Source organism: Macaca fascicularis, chromosome 7 (assembly GCF_037993035.2).
Source record: "Macaca fascicularis isolate 582-1 chromosome 7, T2T-MFA8v1.1".
Classification (NCBI taxonomy): Eukaryota; Metazoa; Chordata; class Mammalia; order Primates; family Cercopithecidae; genus Macaca; species Macaca fascicularis.
In genome coordinates, this window is record NC_088381.1 from 137,436,231 (window position 1) to 137,453,105 (window position 16,875).

The 16,875-nt window shown below is 49.5% G+C and overlaps 1 protein-coding gene across 3 annotated transcripts in view; it reads left to right on the plus strand.

Annotated features, from left to right (window-relative positions):
• PLEKHD1 (pleckstrin homology and coiled-coil domain containing D1) overlaps window positions 1-14,126 on the plus strand; it is a 47,620-nt gene extending 33,494 nt beyond the window's left edge. The window contains exons 1-8 of one of the 3 annotated variants that reach the window (XM_065548958.2): window positions 4,291-4,663; window positions 5,153-5,247; window positions 7,136-7,229; window positions 9,096-9,274; window positions 9,848-9,980; window positions 10,352-10,496; window positions 10,945-11,094; window positions 11,409-12,593. In XM_065548958.2, coding sequence (XP_065405030.1) covers window positions 4,403-4,663; window positions 5,153-5,247; window positions 7,136-7,229; window positions 9,096-9,274; window positions 9,848-9,980; window positions 10,352-10,496; window positions 10,945-11,094; window positions 11,409-11,578 — 1,227 coding nt within the window. In that variant the 5' untranslated portion in view covers window positions 4,291-4,402 and the 3' untranslated portion in view covers window positions 11,579-12,593. Of the gene's footprint in view, window positions 1-4,290; window positions 4,664-5,152; window positions 5,248-7,135; window positions 7,230-9,095; window positions 9,275-9,847; window positions 9,981-10,351; window positions 10,497-10,944; window positions 11,095-11,408 lie in introns of those variants that run through there. The other 2 variants (XM_005561609.5, XM_073997625.1) reach the window with 2 other exon arrangements.
• Window positions 14,127-16,875: the final 2,749 nt, after the last annotated feature.

The following is a 16,875-nucleotide window of genomic DNA, read 5'->3' on the forward strand; positions in this document are numbered from 1 at the left end:
TAGAGAGGGGAAGGACGGGGTGAAGCATGACTCCCAAGTTTCTCACCTGCATAAACAGTGGATGGTGGTGCATTCCCTGAGACAGGGTGCACTGGAAGATCACAAGCTCTGGTGGGGAAGATCATGAATTTGTTCTTGGACATGTGTTTGTGATATCTTTGGATATCTGGCTGGAGATGTGAAGCCAACAGTTGGATATAAGAGGATGGAGCTCAACCAAGAGTAGGGACTACAGGTATCAACATGGGAGTTGTTTGCACATAAATGGCAAATGAAGCAGGGAGGGGCAGGGGAGTGGGAGTGGTCTAGATTGCCTTGGATCTAGTGCAGACAGACAGAAGGCACGGGCAGCACTCTCTGAACTGAGGGAGTACTTCATGGTAGGGCTGTTGGGAGGGTTGCATACATACTGCTTGCAACATAGGAAGTGCTTAATAAATGACAGCCACTGTCAGTCCATCCAGCTTCCCTCGCATCCTGTTCACTCTCACTCTGGGCCCAGCAATGTGGGCCAGTCTTGGTTCTTTCAGGGCAGCAGGTTTCCACAGGGCCTTTGTACCTACCTTTCCTTCTGCCTGGAATGCTCCTTCTTTTTCCTTCTATTGATTCACCTTCATCTGTCAGCTGAAGAATCATCTGATCTTCCCAAACCTCACATGGCATACCTGCCTCGCGCCCATCAGGGTAGCTCCACATAGAACCATGTCCCTGCCCTGCATATCATGTATCTTGGTTTGTAATGCTACTCTAATGTATCTGATTATTTTGGTAATATTTGATGTTTGAGTTTGATCTAAAATCCTGGTCTGATTTTATTTTATTTATGTATTTATGTATGTATGTATGTATTTATTTATTTATTTATTTATTTATTTATTTATTTATCTATCTATCTATCTATTTGAGACAGGGCATCCATCACTTTGTCACCCAGGCTGGAGTGCAGTGGCGTGATCTCTGCTCACTGCAACCTCTGTCCCTCGAACTCAAGGGATCCTTCTGCCTCAGCCCCTCAAGTAGCTGGAACTACGGGCTTGTACCACCAGGCCTGGCTAATTTTTTGTATTTTTATTTTTAGTAGAGATAGAGTTTGCCATGTTGGCCTGGCTGCTCTTGAACTCCTGAGCTCAAGCAATCCTCCCACCTTGGCCTCCGCTAGTGCAAGGATTACATGTATGAGCCACCTCTCCTGGCCCTGATTTTTATTAATAGTTGCACTAGACTGTGAGCTCCCTGAGAGCAAGGATACATCTGTTTTTGCTTATCTTCGTGTCCTCAGTGCATAGTTTGGCAGATGCTTGAAACATATTAGACAATAAATATGTGTGGCATGAATTAATAGAATTATAAGAAAAAATCTCGCTGAGGTTTTTACTGGAATTGCATTGAGCCTGTACATTAATTGGAAAGAATCTTTACTGTATTAAGTCTTCCTAATCAGGAGTCTATGTCACTGCACTCTTTTCAAGAATACAATTAGTTTCACTGAGGATGAGAAATCATGCCCTGTGAAGGGTGGTGAACAGGAATTATTTGGTTTGGAGGAGAGGAGACTTGAGGACAGAATTGCTCTTTTAAATACTTGAAGAGAAAAGAGGTTAGTCTTGTTTTATGGCCTCAAGGGGTATGAGCCGTACCCACTGAAGGATTATGAGGGAAGCAGCTTTTGGCTCAAGTAGAGCTGGTGGTGGAAATGGGGTGCCTCCTCCGCTAGGTATGCTTGAGCAGCCCAGCGTGGCCGGGCTTTGGCTGCTATCCTTGGCTTTGCCTGTGTTTTGTTTTGCTAAGAGGTGTTCCCTAGCTCTTATTTTGGTGACAGGGACATGCAGGCTTCCTAGCTGAGGAGAGGGGCTTCAGGAGAGAGTATAGCTGAGACAGAGAGAAAGGCCCAGGAAGCCAGGCAGCTGCTGAAGGGAGAAAAAATTTGGGCAAGGGACAGAGATGGCTTATGAGATTTTGGAGGGGAATTTTGCTCCATGAATGAAATAGAACGCTCTCATTGAAGCCCCACAAAACTTTCAATAAAAATCTTCATTATTCATAAATGCTTTTGTATTTGTAGCTGTCAGGGAGTGGCAGTGCTGAGCATAGCAGAGGGTTTAGCCTGTAAGGAAAAGGCTTTTATCAGGGTTGTTCAGGGGTAAAGTGGGCTGTCATGAGAGCCAGTCAAGCAGAGCTTGGACCATCTCTTGGCGGGAAAACCGAGCAGATCAAAGCATCTGATGGAGACTTCAATCGCCTTTAAAGTTCCTTTGACCCTGGAGGGTTCTGATTCATGGGTGCCTGTTTCTCTGGCCCGTTAACAGAGCAATAAATGCTGCCCAGGCACACGTAGTATAGACTCAGGTAGAAAAGCACCTTATCGCATATATCTGGGACAACTGGGGAAAGAAGGGGATTCCAATCATTCCAAGCCAAATGATTGTTTTGCCATATTATTTTCAGGTGGATCAGATTCACTTTCTGCTTCTCAGAGGCATAGCTGGGATCTGCTGGTGTCACGAGGCACTTAAATGCCAGGGAGGGAAGGAATGGGTTTTAATCATTGATGCTCCCCCCATTTTCAACTGCGAAAAGATACCCCAGCGTAGTATTAAGTAATGGGAAATACTTGCAAGTTGGAGAGTTAGAGAAAGGGGCTTTCCAGGGATGGGGTGGAGCCTCCAGGTGGGTCCAGGGTGATCATTTCTGAAGCAGCAGAGGCCTCAGACCCATAAGAGCTGGGCGCCTGGCCATGCATGGTGGCTCACGCCTATAATCCCAGCACTTTGGGAGGCCAAGGTGGGTGGATCACCCAAGGTCAGGAGTTCGAGACCAGCCTGGCCAACAGAGTGGAACCTCAACTCTACTGAAAATACAAAAATTAGCCAGGTGTGGTGGTGTGTGCCTGTAATCCCAGCTACTAGGGAGGCTGAGACAGGATAATTGTTTGAACCAGGGAGGCGGAAGTTGCAGTGAGCCAAGATTGTGCCACTGCACTCCAGCCTGGGTGACAGAGTGAGACTCTGTCTCAAAAAAAAAAAAAAAAAAAAGAGCTGGGTGCCTCTGTGATTTTTCCGGTGTAAGCCCAGGGATGCTTATAGCTAGTAATTTCCCCAGGCCTCTAAACGGCAGAGCCCACTGAGGAGAGGGAATATGTGAGGTTTGTTGAATCTGAGGCTATAAAGAGGTTTATCATCATTAGCAATATCCAATATCATGTGTTAGCTACTGAGAATGAATAAAATAGGGAGTTTCAAACTTTTCTGAAGCTCCAAACTCTTATTTCATCAAAGAGGGGTTAGAGTCTATAGGGAGAAAATTTTATTGTGAGGCCAAGGCAGGCAGATCACCTGAGGTCAGGAGTTTGAGACCAGCCTGGCCAACATGGTGAAACCCTATCTCTACTAAAAATACAGAAATTAGCCGGGTGTGGTGGTGAGTGCCTGTAATCCCAGCTACTCAGGAGGCTGGGGCAGAAGAATTGCTTGAATCTGGGAGGCGGAGGTTGCAGTGAGCCGAGATTGTGCCACTGCACTCCAGCCTGGGCAACAGTGAGACTCCATCTCAAATAAAATAAAATAAAATAAAATAAAATTTTAATTATATTTATATTATGTCTATATATGGTATCTATATATGGTATACATTTATATTATGTCTATCTATGGTAACCAGTGTCACATATAGACACTGGTTGCCATGGCAGGCGGAAGGGAACGTAGCACATCACTCATTGCCTCTTAAAGGCAACTGCCTGGAAGTAACCCACTTCTGCTCTCATTCCATTGGCTTTAGCTAGTCCTACGGACCCACTCACCTTTAGCAGGTGCACTGTGGCCATGCGGTGTGCCCAGAAGGAGCATCAGAATACCAGTGAGAGCTGGGTTTGGTGGCTCGAGCCCATGGTCCCAGATACTCAGGAGGCTGAGGCAGGAGGATGGCTTGAGCTTGGGAGTTCAAGGCTGCAGTGAGCTATGATCGTGACACTGCGTGAGTGCCACTCTGCCTGAGTGACAGAGACTCCATCTCTAAAAATAATATTAATAATAATACCAGTGAGCAGCGAGCAGCCTTGGTGGTGACAACATTTGGCAGACTGAGGTCAGTTTGTAACCGGTGATCCATGCCCAAAGTGCCAATAATGATTAGAAGGGAAAGAAATAGCAACTCTTTGGGCAAGTAGTTTAGAGATGGAGGTCATAGGATTTGAATGCAGGCTCCTTCCTCTGCCTCATATTTTATTCCTTCTTTGCATCTCCTCAAGGCCCATGGCAACTTCTCCATGTAGACAGCCTTCCTCCCCAGTGGGGTTTCCATTAAATTTGGGAACAAAGCCTCCAGGTGAAAATGAGAGTGGAATTTGGAGCTAGAAGATGAGAAAGGAATTGAATGTGGAAATAATATCCTCCCACAGTGTAAAATGTGGAGGAACAAAGCAGTTGTCACAAAAATGGTTCAAGCCAAACTACATGAAATGTGCCCCCCATGCCACCTGCCACTGAACCCCAGGAAAATAGGACTCCTGGAGGACACATACTTGCTGGGAAAACACTTGGGCTTCCTGGGATTCCTGAAGGGGCAAGTCTGGTCCCCTGGGGCCTGTCTTGCATTTTCTAGTTCTCCTCCACTTTGGGGCCAGAGCAGAGGGAAGCCGAAGTCACCTGGAGTCATTGCTTCCCAGGTACCTTGAGAAAAAAAGAGTCCTTCTTCTCTGACTTTGGGGTTGGGAATAGCTTTTCCTTGCCACTTCTAACAGACATCACTCCAGGGATCTTGAATGGAAATACACACTCACCACTCTTTTCTCCGGGTGTGAGGGACAGTCAACCTGCCCAATGGTGGCAGTGACTGGAGCTGCCCTGTGGAGTAGACATTTAGAATTCTAGTTTCCTCCAGCCACAGGGACTAACGTTGGGAGTGTTCCTAAACCCAGTCTTCAGCGTGCAAAATGTGTTTTCAGTGGGCTCAGTTCATCATGGATTTGGGGTTTGTCAAGACTACATGTCATTGAGTGGTGCCAGTGGGCCTTAGAACTTAATTCCCAGTCTGGTGCAGCACATGCCCCAGGCTGTGACAAATCCCAGAGGGTCCTTTGGGATAGAGTGGGGGGTCCTGATCTCAGGGGTCCTTTGCTGCCTGTGACTCTTCTCTTCCTCTCTGGTCTCTTCAGGAGCTTGAGCGCCTTAACCAGGTGCTGGAGGCCGAGAAGCAGCAGTTCGAGGAGGTGGTGCAGGAGCTGAGAATGGAGCAGGAGCAGATCAAGAGGTGGTGGTGGTGCCCGGGAATTGGGAGCGCCACTAAATTAGGGCATGCAGAGCCCACATTCCCCGTCAGACCTGAGGAGGCCCCCACCTCAGAGATGCTATCTTCCCAAGGCTCCAGGCTCTATCCCAGTTTGAGTCTATCTTCCAAGGCTCCAGGCATGGGTGTTCCAGAAGAATCTGCAGCCTCCTCTGCCGCAAACAAACGGGGTCATTTCTGTCCACTAGAGTATAAGGCATCAGAGCATCCCTCCAAGCCACAAAGCCCCTTGCCTTCATGAAAGCCTCTCTCACCCAGGGCCAGACAAGACATGCTGGCCTAGAGATGCTTGCTGTTGGCCAAGACCCTCACCATTCGCTGTCTTTCCTGCATAGTCCTTTTTGGGAATGTGTCACTTGAGATCTTTAGTACCATGTATTGTTTGTAAATCTAGTTGTACATTGTAATCACCTACTGAATTATAATCTCTTGAAGGTAGAGCCTAGAAATCTCTTTCTATATATGTATATATATCTATATACTTTATCTATCTATCTATCTATCTATCCATCCATCTATCATCTATCTATCCATCCATCCAGCTATCTATCTATCTATCTATCTATCTATCTATCTATCTATCTATCCATCTATCTATCTATCTATGTTTGTTTGCTTGTTTTAGAGATGGAGTCTCGCTCTGTCACCAGGCTGGAGTGCAGTGGTGCGATCTGCTCACTGCAGCCCTGCCTCCTGGGTTCAAGTGATTCTCGTGCCTCAGCCTCCTGAGTAGCTGGGATTACAGACATGCACTATCGTGCTCGGCTAATTTTTGTAATTTTAGTAGAGACAGGGTTTTGCCATGTTGGCCAGACTGGTCTCCAACACCTGACCTCAATGATCCTCCCACCTTGGCCTCCCAAAGTGTTGGGATTACAGGCGTGAGCTGCCGCACTGGGCCAGAAATCTATATATTTTTTAAAAACACCCCAGGTGATTCTGAGGCAGCCTCTAGAAATGTGGAGACTACTGCCGTGGGTGGTGGTGGTCATCATCATCATCCTCATCCTCATCATTATCATCACCACACATGATCAGTGATAACCCAGAAGTTTTCTTATAACAGCCTTATCCAAGGGTGTCAATTAACTATGTATTTTGAGGAGGGAAAAACCCAGAGGCTGTTACTAAGTAAATAGCCAAGCACCTACTCAGCTTCCAGAATGTTGCCAGGTACTAGAAGGAATAGAAGACAAGTCCACTCCCTTGAAGAGTGGACATATGATCTGGTTGGGGAAACAAGATTCACACCCAGGAAACATGCAGATTTCTCGTGTTATGGGAATTGAGACACATGCATGATCCTTGTGGGCTTGAATACAGGGCTGATTGAGATGGGCCTTGAAAGGTGAGTAGGATTTAGAAAATTGGGCAGGAGAAGGGAAAGACTTTCCCAGTAGGATGAGGGAAAACTAGTGTAAAAGCCTAAGGTGACTGAAGCTTGTGAAGAAGGCAGCAAGGAGCGTGTTACCCCAGAGAGAGGCCTTAGCCATGTTCTATGTCAGAATGACCATGGGTTCTAGCAAGTGCTGTCCAGAGAAGACAGGGTGAGGCTGGGGCCCCTTCATTTCTCCAGTGTTTCCCTCTGCCTGTGGGGTGGCCCTAGGTTTATTCCAGGTGACAGATGCATGTGTACCTGGAGGAAGTGACTCCAACCCCATGTGGCTAGGACTTCCTTTCAGCTCCAGGCCCCTACTGCTGCTGTCAGGGCCCAGCTATGCAGAGGGGCTGGCCATTCAAGAGCCCTTCTCAGTCCCAACAGGAAGTGAAGCAAAAGCATTTCTATGTGCAGAGGTGATAGGTGGGGGGTGGGGAGAGGGGCACTGCCATATTCAGCCCTCTGTCCCCACAGGGAGCTGGAACTGACTGCAAGATGCCTTAAGGGTGTAGAACAAGAGAAAAAGGAACTGAGGCACCTCACGGAGTCCTTGCAGCAGACGCTGGAGGTGAGGGGCCGCTGGTGGGTTAGTTGACCAGGTGGCAGGCTGGTTGGTTGGACCACATGACACTGTTTTTTCCAGCAGTGTTTCACCAGGGGGTGATCTGTAAGAGAAATGGGCATGGAGGGGTGCTGATCTAAAGGATCTCTTCTCTATGGGTCATTGAAAGCTCCAGTACAGGCATGAGGCCCAAAGCAAGAAGCGTCTGTTCTCGGACCCAAAAGGACAAATTCAGGCTTGTCCGTGCTATTACCATGGCCTCAGGAAATCCACCTCTGGTGCTTATATTATTATTATTATTATTATTTTGAGACAGAGTTGCGCTCTGTTGCCCAGGCTGGAGTGCAGTGGCGCAATCTCGGCTCACTGCAAACTCTGCCTCCCGGGTTCACACCATTCTCCTCCCTCAGCCTCCCAAGTAGCTGGGACTACAGGCGCCTGCCACCATGCCCGGCTAATTTTTTTGTATTTTTAGTAGAGACGGGGTTTCACCGTGTTCGCCAGGATGGTCTTGATCTCCTGACCTCGTGATCCGCCTGCCTCGGCCTCCCAAAGTGCTGGGATTACAGGCATGAGCCACCGCACCCAGCCACCACTTCCTTCTTGTGTCTTGTTTACTTAGCTGCTCCTGAGTGACATTGAACATAAAGGGAAATGAACTGCCAGGTCACCATCATCTGATACCACAGAAACTGGGATGGGGAGGGGAGGTGACATGCCTCAAGGACAAAGTACAAACTCCTTAGCATGGCAAGCAAGTGCAAACTCTGGCCCCAGCCTCCCCTTCCCTCTCGCCTCACTCTTCCCTCTGCTGCCCCTCCACGCCCCGCACAAAGACTCCCAACCCCTGCTCCAAACCATGGAGCTCAGGTATCCCAAGGAAGCAAACTCTGTCATGCTCCACACCTTTGTCCATACTGTTCCTTCTACACAGTGTAGCATTTCCACCTCTTCTCTGCTTGGAGAACTTCTATTCACACCCTTCTAAGACTCAGCTCAAATATCTCCTCAGTCAAGCTTCTCTGATTTTCTAGGCAAGTATCTACTCTGAGCTCTTGGCTCCCATGGCATTTTGTACATATTTTATGGGACTTAACATGCTAGGTGTATATTCCAAGCTGTGAATTTCACTAGACTGTGTCTTCATGGTCTCTCCAAGCCCATCCCCTGAAGTGGGCCTGGCACCTATGGTATATGGCCCATATCTGTGCTGTATCCATGAATTACCATCAAGGCTGCAAAGGTTTCTTATCTCCCTTGACTGGCTGGAGCCTTGGAGCTTGTGGGGCCTTTATTCATTTATGTTTCCCTGTTTCACATCATGGGAGGTGGTTCCCATGGATATTTTCAACTCTGCTTCTGTGTAATGCCATTTAGTACAAGATCCCAGTCTCATAAATGGAGAGGACATCTTTTTTTTTTTTGGTGGGGGGACAGGTTCTAGCTGTGTTGCCAAGGCTGGAATGCAGTGGTGCAATCATAGCTCACGGCAGCCTCGCTCTGTTTGTGAGAGCATCTACATCTGCTCTTGGGCTGGTTCCTGTTGGGTGTTTTTCACGTAAGCCCAATATGTCTCCTCACTCAGCCCTGGAGGAACCAGGTCCCCAGAGGTCATGCGACTCCGCTCCAGTAGGTGCTGTCTTCACTGGAAGGCACTTTGGGTTCCTTTATGGCTCTTGATGGAGGAGTAATCTTGCCCTCTTGCGGGAGAGATCGGGGCCTTTTAGCTCTGGAGAAGAATGAAGACATTTCAGCAGCCACAGAGGACTGAGAGAGGAGTGGGTCACTCCCCAGAACGGAAAAACAGGTGAGGGCAGCCACCTTGGAGAACCTAAGTTGGGCTTTTCTTTTCCTTCCCTCCCTCCATGCCAGGAACTCTCCATAGAGAAGAAGAAAACCCTGGAAATGCTGGAGGAGAATGAGAACCACCGGCAGACACTGGCCAATCAGAGTGAGCAGCCCCCTCCCAGCGGGGGTCTCCATAGCAACCTCCAGCAGATCGAGGAGAAGATGCAGCAGCTCTTAGAGGAGAAGCTCCTGGCAGAGAAGCGGTGAGGGAGCCCCAACCCCTGAGGACACCATCGGCTTTGGGGTCTGGGGATTTTCCCCGAACTGGACACCCGGACTCTTGGGTTCTACTTGGCACTGACCAAGGAGGGCTCACTCACTTCCTTTTGCCTAGGACTCCGTTTCCCCACCAGGAAAGTGGGAAGAGAACTTTCACTACCCAAAACTGGCTTGATAATTATCTCGTGCAGTGGTGTGAACCATGCAGAGTTACTAGGTCCTTGTCACCATGCTTTATGGAAAGCTGGGCAAGTTTTTAAGCCCCCTTTTACAAATGAGGAAATGGAGCCTCAGAGGGGTTATATGACTTTTCTGAGGTCACAGAACTAGCAAGCTCTGGACCCAGGACTCCAGTCTTCTGACTGTAAACCTAGGGCCCCCAGCACTGACCACACCATCCATCTCATCCCCTGGGTGCGTGGACTCACAAAGTTCAGGAGCTCATGAAGCCTGGGATTGAAGGTTTCTCCAGCTTGGTCTCTAAGGGGAGTTGTCCACCCATTGGCAATCCCATTTGGCGAGTGAGCATTGAGTAAGTGCCTCTTCTGTCCCCACAGGATGAAGGAGAACGAGGAGCGCTCACGGGCCCTGGAGGAGGAGCGTGAGTTCTACTCCAGCCAGTCCCAGGCACTGCAGAACTCACTGCAGGAGCTGACAGCAGAGAAGCAGCAGGCTGAGCGGGAGCTCAAGGTGCTGTGACCTGGCCTGCTGGAAGCAGCTGGTGCCAGGGCCCTTCCCTTCCCCTGGAGATTCCTGTCCCACCCCTGTACTTTACTGGGTAGCTGCATGAATTATCTCTGTCGGTCTGACCGGACGGCCAGGCACGGGGGATGGAACCACCACGAAGGAAAGCAGTGAGTCTGCTGCATCATTGACAGACACCTGCTGGGTGCAGGTGCCAAGTCCAGTCCATCTGGTTCAAAGGGTAATACTCAGAGGCAGGATGTGATAACTCCCATCCAAGCCCATTGAGCCAGGGGTGACCAGGGAAGGCTTCCGGGGAAGAGGGCAGCTGCTTCCAGGACCTGACTTCCTTCTCATTTCCCTCTCCTCAACCTCAGGCTGAGGTGAAGGTCCGCATGGACCTGGAGAGGCGACTCCGGGAGGCAGAGGGGGCCTTGCGAAGCCTGGAACAGGGGCTGAATTCCAAGGTGCGGAATAAGGAGAAGGAGGAGAGGATGCGAGCTGACGTGAGCCATCTGAAAAGTAAGCTCTGCCTCTGGGTCCTGGCCCCCAACCTTGGCACTCAGCCCCAGATGGGATCCCGGCCCTGTAGAGCCAGGAACCCCATACAGGCTCTTCTATGCATGAGGTGCTCTATGGCTATTGAAGGGTTTCTTCTCCAGTTACCTGCCTGCATGCATCTCAGCACCACTGCCTTCTTGTGGCTGTTGGATCTGTGGTGGGGGGAAAGCCGGAGCTTCTTCCATTTATCAAAAGCTCAGAGCTCTGTTCTCAGCAGGCCTGCCCTGAGATGGCTGCAGATTGTGGTTTGAAAGGCAAAGAAAGTCCACTTCAGCAGGTGGCTCTGGAATCTCAAGGGACGGGGTCAGCATATTTCCTACTCAACCTCACCAGGATCCTTGGGAGGGGAGGGACCGGCTGAGGGTAAGGATACAGTCGAACCGCACCCTTCCTGGCCCTGCCACCACAGGATTCTTTGAAGAGTGCATCCGGAATGCTGAGCTGGAGGCCAAGATGCCCGTGATCATGAAGAACTCGGTGTACATCCATAAGGCAGCCACTCGCCGCATCAAGAGCTGCCGCTTCCACCGGCGCCGGTCTAGCACCTCCTGGAATGACAGTGAGTGTGGCTGTCTGCGTGCCCTGGTAGGGTGGTGACAAGGCAGGAAGAGGGCAACATGGGGAGCCAGAAGGGTTGGCCCAGCTCTGAGGCTGGATAGTGTGGCCTTGAACCTGGCCCCACCATCCTTGGGCAAACGGGTGAATTCTCAGGGCCCTGGGTTTCTCAAAGGATATGGAAGCTCGTGGGTGGGAAGAGGCTGGAAGAAGCTTGGCACACATAAGGGAGTGAGGGGTGGTGTGAGGCTGGGGACAGGGCCAGGCCTTTGTGGAGGGAGCACTGTTCACAGGACTGTCGGGCTCCTGTTTTCCCAGTGAAGCCGTCCCAGTCCTTCATGACCTCCCAGCTGGATGCCAACAACATGGAGGAGCTAAAGGAGGTGGCCAAGCGGCTCAGCAGGGACCAGCGCTTCCGGGAATCCATCTACCACATCATGGCCACCCAGCCTGGAGCCCCCTCAGTGCTCTCCCGGGGCGGAAAGTGATGGGCGCTCCTCCCCTGCTTCCCAAGTCTCCCCTGGATGGGCCGGGAGGGGAAGGGGTGGCAGAGGGAGGCCTCACTCTACTGGCTCCTGGCCTCTCTGGTCTGGAGCCTGCCTCTCCTCTGGGCCAGAGCTCCACTTCGGGGCCAGCCTTGCCCTCAAAGGACATGGACGCTGCCTTCCTCGCCCTCACCCCACAGGCCACCTTTGGGTCCACACCAGGGCCATGCAGGCCCGAGCTGGGTGCTGGTTGTCATGGTGAGGTGAGGACAGGACCTGGTTGTATGTGGAATTTGCGTTGATTGGGGAGTGGGGTGGGGAGGGGCTATCTACCACTGTGCCGTCAGCCAGGGCCTGCCCCACAGAGGAAGATGGCAGCCCTCCCTGGTGCCCACTGGACCTCTCTGGGGCTCTGCTGCCCTGCCCCTGGTCCTCATGTAGAAAGGCCTCACCTACCCACCTTGACATTCCCTTTTCCCCAGGGTTTCCTGACTATCCCTTTGTTTCTGACACTCAGCAAAATGTCCCTGAGCTGAGGCCCCTCATTTACACCACATCTTGGTGTAGGGAGGAAAGGGGCCTAGGACAGCAGCTTCTGGGTTCCTGACATACCACACACCTGCCACAGTGCCGCTTTTCCTGAGCTCAGGCCCTGGCTGTGGGGTCACCCACTGATTCCCCTCCTCCTCGGGTGAGCTCACTCACAGCCTCGGCACCTGGCGAGGGCAGAATGATGGTGCCGCGTCCCTCCTGCATGTGCACCTAGGGCCCTGGCTGGGAGCTGGAGCCAGCAGTGATGCTGGGGCCTCCCCGAGAGGACACATAACAACCTCAGGAGTGGGCCAGGCACAGTGGCTCACGCCTGTAATCCCAGCACTTTGAGAGGCTGAGGCGGGAGGATTACTCGAAGTCAGGAGTTTGAGACCAGCCTGGTCAATATGGCAAAACCCTGTCTCTACAAAAAATAAAATAAAATAAAATAAATAGCTGGGCATGGTGGTGCATGCCTATAGTCTCAGCTACTTGGGAGACTGAAATGAGGGGATTGCTTGAGCCTGGGAGGTTGAGGCTGCAGTGAGCTGAGATCGTGCCACTGCACTCTAGCTAAGGTGACAGAGCAAGACCTGTCTCAAACAAACACAAACAAAACAAGCTCAGGAGTGAAGGAAAGTCACTCTGGTTCCTGCATTATGTACACCTGGTTGGGTAGGGAGGCAGTGTTCCTGCTGGTCGAGAGATCACAGATGTCTCCTTCCCAGCTGCCCCTGCTTCAGTCACCTTGCTGTCTCCTCTCCCTGCAGAGACTTCAGCCTGTGAAGCAATGTGGCCATGAACACTGGCAGATGGGAAACCTGGGCCTGTGATGAGGCCAGTGGTCATTGGTTGGCTCAGTGTCATTGGAAGTGAAGCTGAAACGCCAATCTGTAGCTTCTGTGGAAGACCACCACCCTCCAGGGGGCTGAGGAGTGTGTCTGTCCCTCACTCATGGACAGACAGACTGCCTAGCCCCTCTCCCTGCAGGCCCACCCTCCAAAGCTACCTGAGGCTACTGGCCTCCAGAAAAGGGGTCCACCTGGGATCAGGGTGCTCTTGGACACTGTTGGCAGTAAAGGTGCTCATACTTTGCTGCTTGGAAAACCAAGAAGTTCTAAGAGATAGACAGATGGCTTTGGGGCAAGTCCCAGCAAAAGGAGTAAGTCCCTGGGAGCCCACAACCTGTTCTGTGGGAAGAGGAGATTGTTGCCTCTAAGAACACATGCACATCTGCTGCTAGGCTGACCAAGCCCAGGCCGGGGTGCCCTGCTCTTTGCTCAGTGCTGCCTGCCAAAACTAATCTCAGTGGCTCCTTTCAGTGATGAGTGGACTTTGACAGCTTCATACGGTCTCTGAAGAATCTAGCTGGGGAGAGGGCTGAGTCAGTTTGGAATAAATGCATTTGACAGGGCTGAGTCTAAATGTAAAACTTTAAACATGCATAACATGCATAAACCTGGAACTTGTTTCTCTAATACATATGAAGGATGAACTTTGAATTTAAGAGGAATATTTATAAAACCAAGATTACTGTTTCCTTTTTTAAAAACAATCATGGCTTGCTTTTAGAGAGAGATCTTTCATAAATTTTCAAATGCATTTGTTTTTCTTGGGCAAGCTATTAAGCAGACAGGAAAGTGCTAGTCTTCATTTGCTTTGTGCTGCTATAACAGAATACTTGAGACTGGGTAATTTATAAGGAATAGAAATATATTGGCTCACAGATATGGTGGCTAAGAAGTCCAGTATCAAGGTGCTGGCATCTGGCAACGACCCTCTTGCTGCATCATTCCACTGTTGAAAGGCAAACAGAGGCTGAGACAGCAAGAGGGGCCAAACTTATTCTTTTATAACAAATTCACCCCCTTGATAATGACATTAATCCATTCATAAGGGCAGAGTCTTCATGGCCTAATCACCTCTTACAGGTCCCACCTCTTGCGGATCACCTGAGGTCAGAGGTTTGAGATCAGCCTGGCCAATACAGTGAAACCCACCTCTACTAAAAATACAAAAATTAGCTGGGTGAGGTGGTGGATGCCTGTAATCCCAGCTACTCAGGAGGCTGAGACAGGAGAATCATTTGAACCTGGGAGGTGGAGGTTGCAGTGAGCCGAGATTGTGCTATTGTACTCCAGCCTGGGCAACATGAGTGAAACTCTGTCTCAAAAAAAAAAAAAAAAAAAAAAAAAAAAAGGTCCCACCTCTACATATTGTTACAATGGCAATCAAATTTCTTTTTTTAATCCTGCAAACTACTGGGATGGTAATTAAATTTCAGTGTGAGTTTAGGAGGGAACAAACATTCAAACTGTAGCAGTGCTTTTCCATGCACATTTACCAATCGGTACTTCCTCCTCTTCTCACCCTGTATTTTCCATGCCTCAGGCAAGTCTGAGTTATTCTCAGCCAACTGAACAATCCATAAGTGTTTATTTGTTGAAAGCTCACTATGCACCTAGCACTGTAAATAGAAAAATAGCAACATCTCTATATGAAAATATGCAGGACTAGAAATTACTTAGTAGAAATATATTGATGTAATTTTTTTTTTTTAATTTTTAAAAACAAAACTCTCATTCCTTGGCTAATTAAATGCATTTCCTGAAGTATCTGTTTAAGTATGTGGTGTGGTCATTGCTAGAGAGATGTTGCTCCCTGCAGGCCAAATGTAGAATTATGGAATCTGCTTGTCCCGTCTCTAATACACACTCCTGCACACGCTTCTCTACATTTGAGGAAGTGCTCCCCACTGCTGCACCTCCTAATAATTAATTGAAAAATCTGTGTTCCAGCCCCGAGGTCCTGGCTGTCCCTGTGTAACAAGGACTATCAGCTAGGTTTTCTTCTGATTTTAGCACAGACTAAAGGAACAGAACTGATTGTGCCAGTGGGAATAGCCTCAGGGAGACAAAGGATACCTAGGTTTTTTGTTTGTTTGTTTTGTATTCTGTTTTTTGTTTGTCTGTTTGTTTGTTTGTTTGTTTTTAAGAGACAGAGTCTCACTCTATTGCCCAGGCTGAGGTTCAGTGGTGTGATCGTGGCTCACTATAACCTCAAACTCCTGGGCTCAAGTGATCCTTCCACTTCAGCCTCCTGAGTAGCTGGTACTACAGACACGTACCATGATGCCCAGCCGGGATACACAGCTTTATGGCCTGCTAGTTTCAGTATCCCTGCTGGAAACTGACAGTTTTACCTGGTCTGATGTGGAGAGGTTTATGCTTTTTTTAGTAATCATATAAAGGAGAGCCAGAAATTAGTGAGAAATGGTAATGACTGGATTCTCCTCCTATTCGGTTTGTGTGCTTTTCCACCAATGATGTTAATGGATGCAGCAAGAGATCTGTGAAACACTTGGGTTCTGACCCACTCCCCAGCTCCCAGTCCATGCAAAAGATGCACTCCCTCTATTCGTCCAGAAGGATGTAATTCTTGCCCCCAACCCACTCCAAGCCCACCCAGCTCAGCATAGTGTGAGCAGCTCGTGTTTGGAGTCCAAAATGAATGATGACAGTGGAACAAAACTTGCTCAAGTCTCAGGGAGCCAGTCAGGTATGTCAGATTTTATCCAATAGGAAGGTAAATAAACCCACTGGGCAAAATAGTCCTGGAGCCCTCAGATAAAGTCCAGCAGTCCCCGTGGAACTGTGTGCTTCTGCGATCAGCCACGTTGATGCTTCTCAGACCCCTAGGCCTTGCAAGGTCTCTCCAAAGTCAGAAACCCTGCAGCTTTGACTCTTGGAGAAAAAGCTGCTGACTTCTCTTATCTCACCCCACCCCTGGCAAACAGGAGTGGAAGGATGTCTTTTGCAAGGCTTTAGAAGAGATTACAATGGTTGCTTTTACCTCTTGAAAGAGAGCTACTCCCAGACACACAAAGCAACTGGGAGAAACTGGTTATTTAAACTTCCAAGTGGGTGTGGAAGGTTGTGGTGTAAACATCCCCAGGTTCAGTTCTCCTGACTCTGCACATCCCATCTCCCATTCCCTTCCCTGGACATGGGCTTCCACCTATGGCTAACAGCTCTTCTGACCCAGAAATGAGCTTCACCGCTCCATCTTACTGGGTTAAAGGTGTTCATGGGAAATATAGGAAATACTCTAAATCCAGGAGTCCTGCGGGGCAGGGGCCTTAATAACCAAATCGCTTGTGGTGAACTTTACCTGTCACTGTCAACTCTGAGTTTGCCTCTGGCTGAGACTTGACAGTCAGGCAGGGATGTTGGGGTGAGTCAGAGTTGCTCACAAGGGCTTAACAGCAGGGGCTCCAGGAAACATCCAGGCAGTTGCAGAGCCAGCTGCATTTGGGGGCTCATGCTCTCTTTGCACTCCACCACCCTTCCCCTGGAGGATCTACACCTGCCTCTGGGCTGAGAGTCCCATTATGAACAGACTCAGTCTCCCCTTGTAATCCTGGCAAAAGCTGTGGCTGGTGGGCCTTGGAGTGTCCACAAAGAGAGCCTTCCCCCTTGCACAGCAGTGACTCCAATGGCAAGACGAGACCAAGGGGAAGAAGTTGTGCACTGTCTGCTGCTGTAGGTGTAGGGGAAGGCTTTGCTTTGCCACTTGCTGGCTCCTGTGGCTTTTGAAAAGTCACTATTTAAAATGTTTACTGTATTTATGCATTTTTACTAAGCGGGAGAGAAATCCCTTCAATCTTACAGGCTGCTCAGAGCCCTTGTGGTTCTGAAGTTCTATGATTGGGACGTTGCATCCCTGAAATCAACAGAAAATTGGCCGTCACTGCTACCAGTGACCGAGAA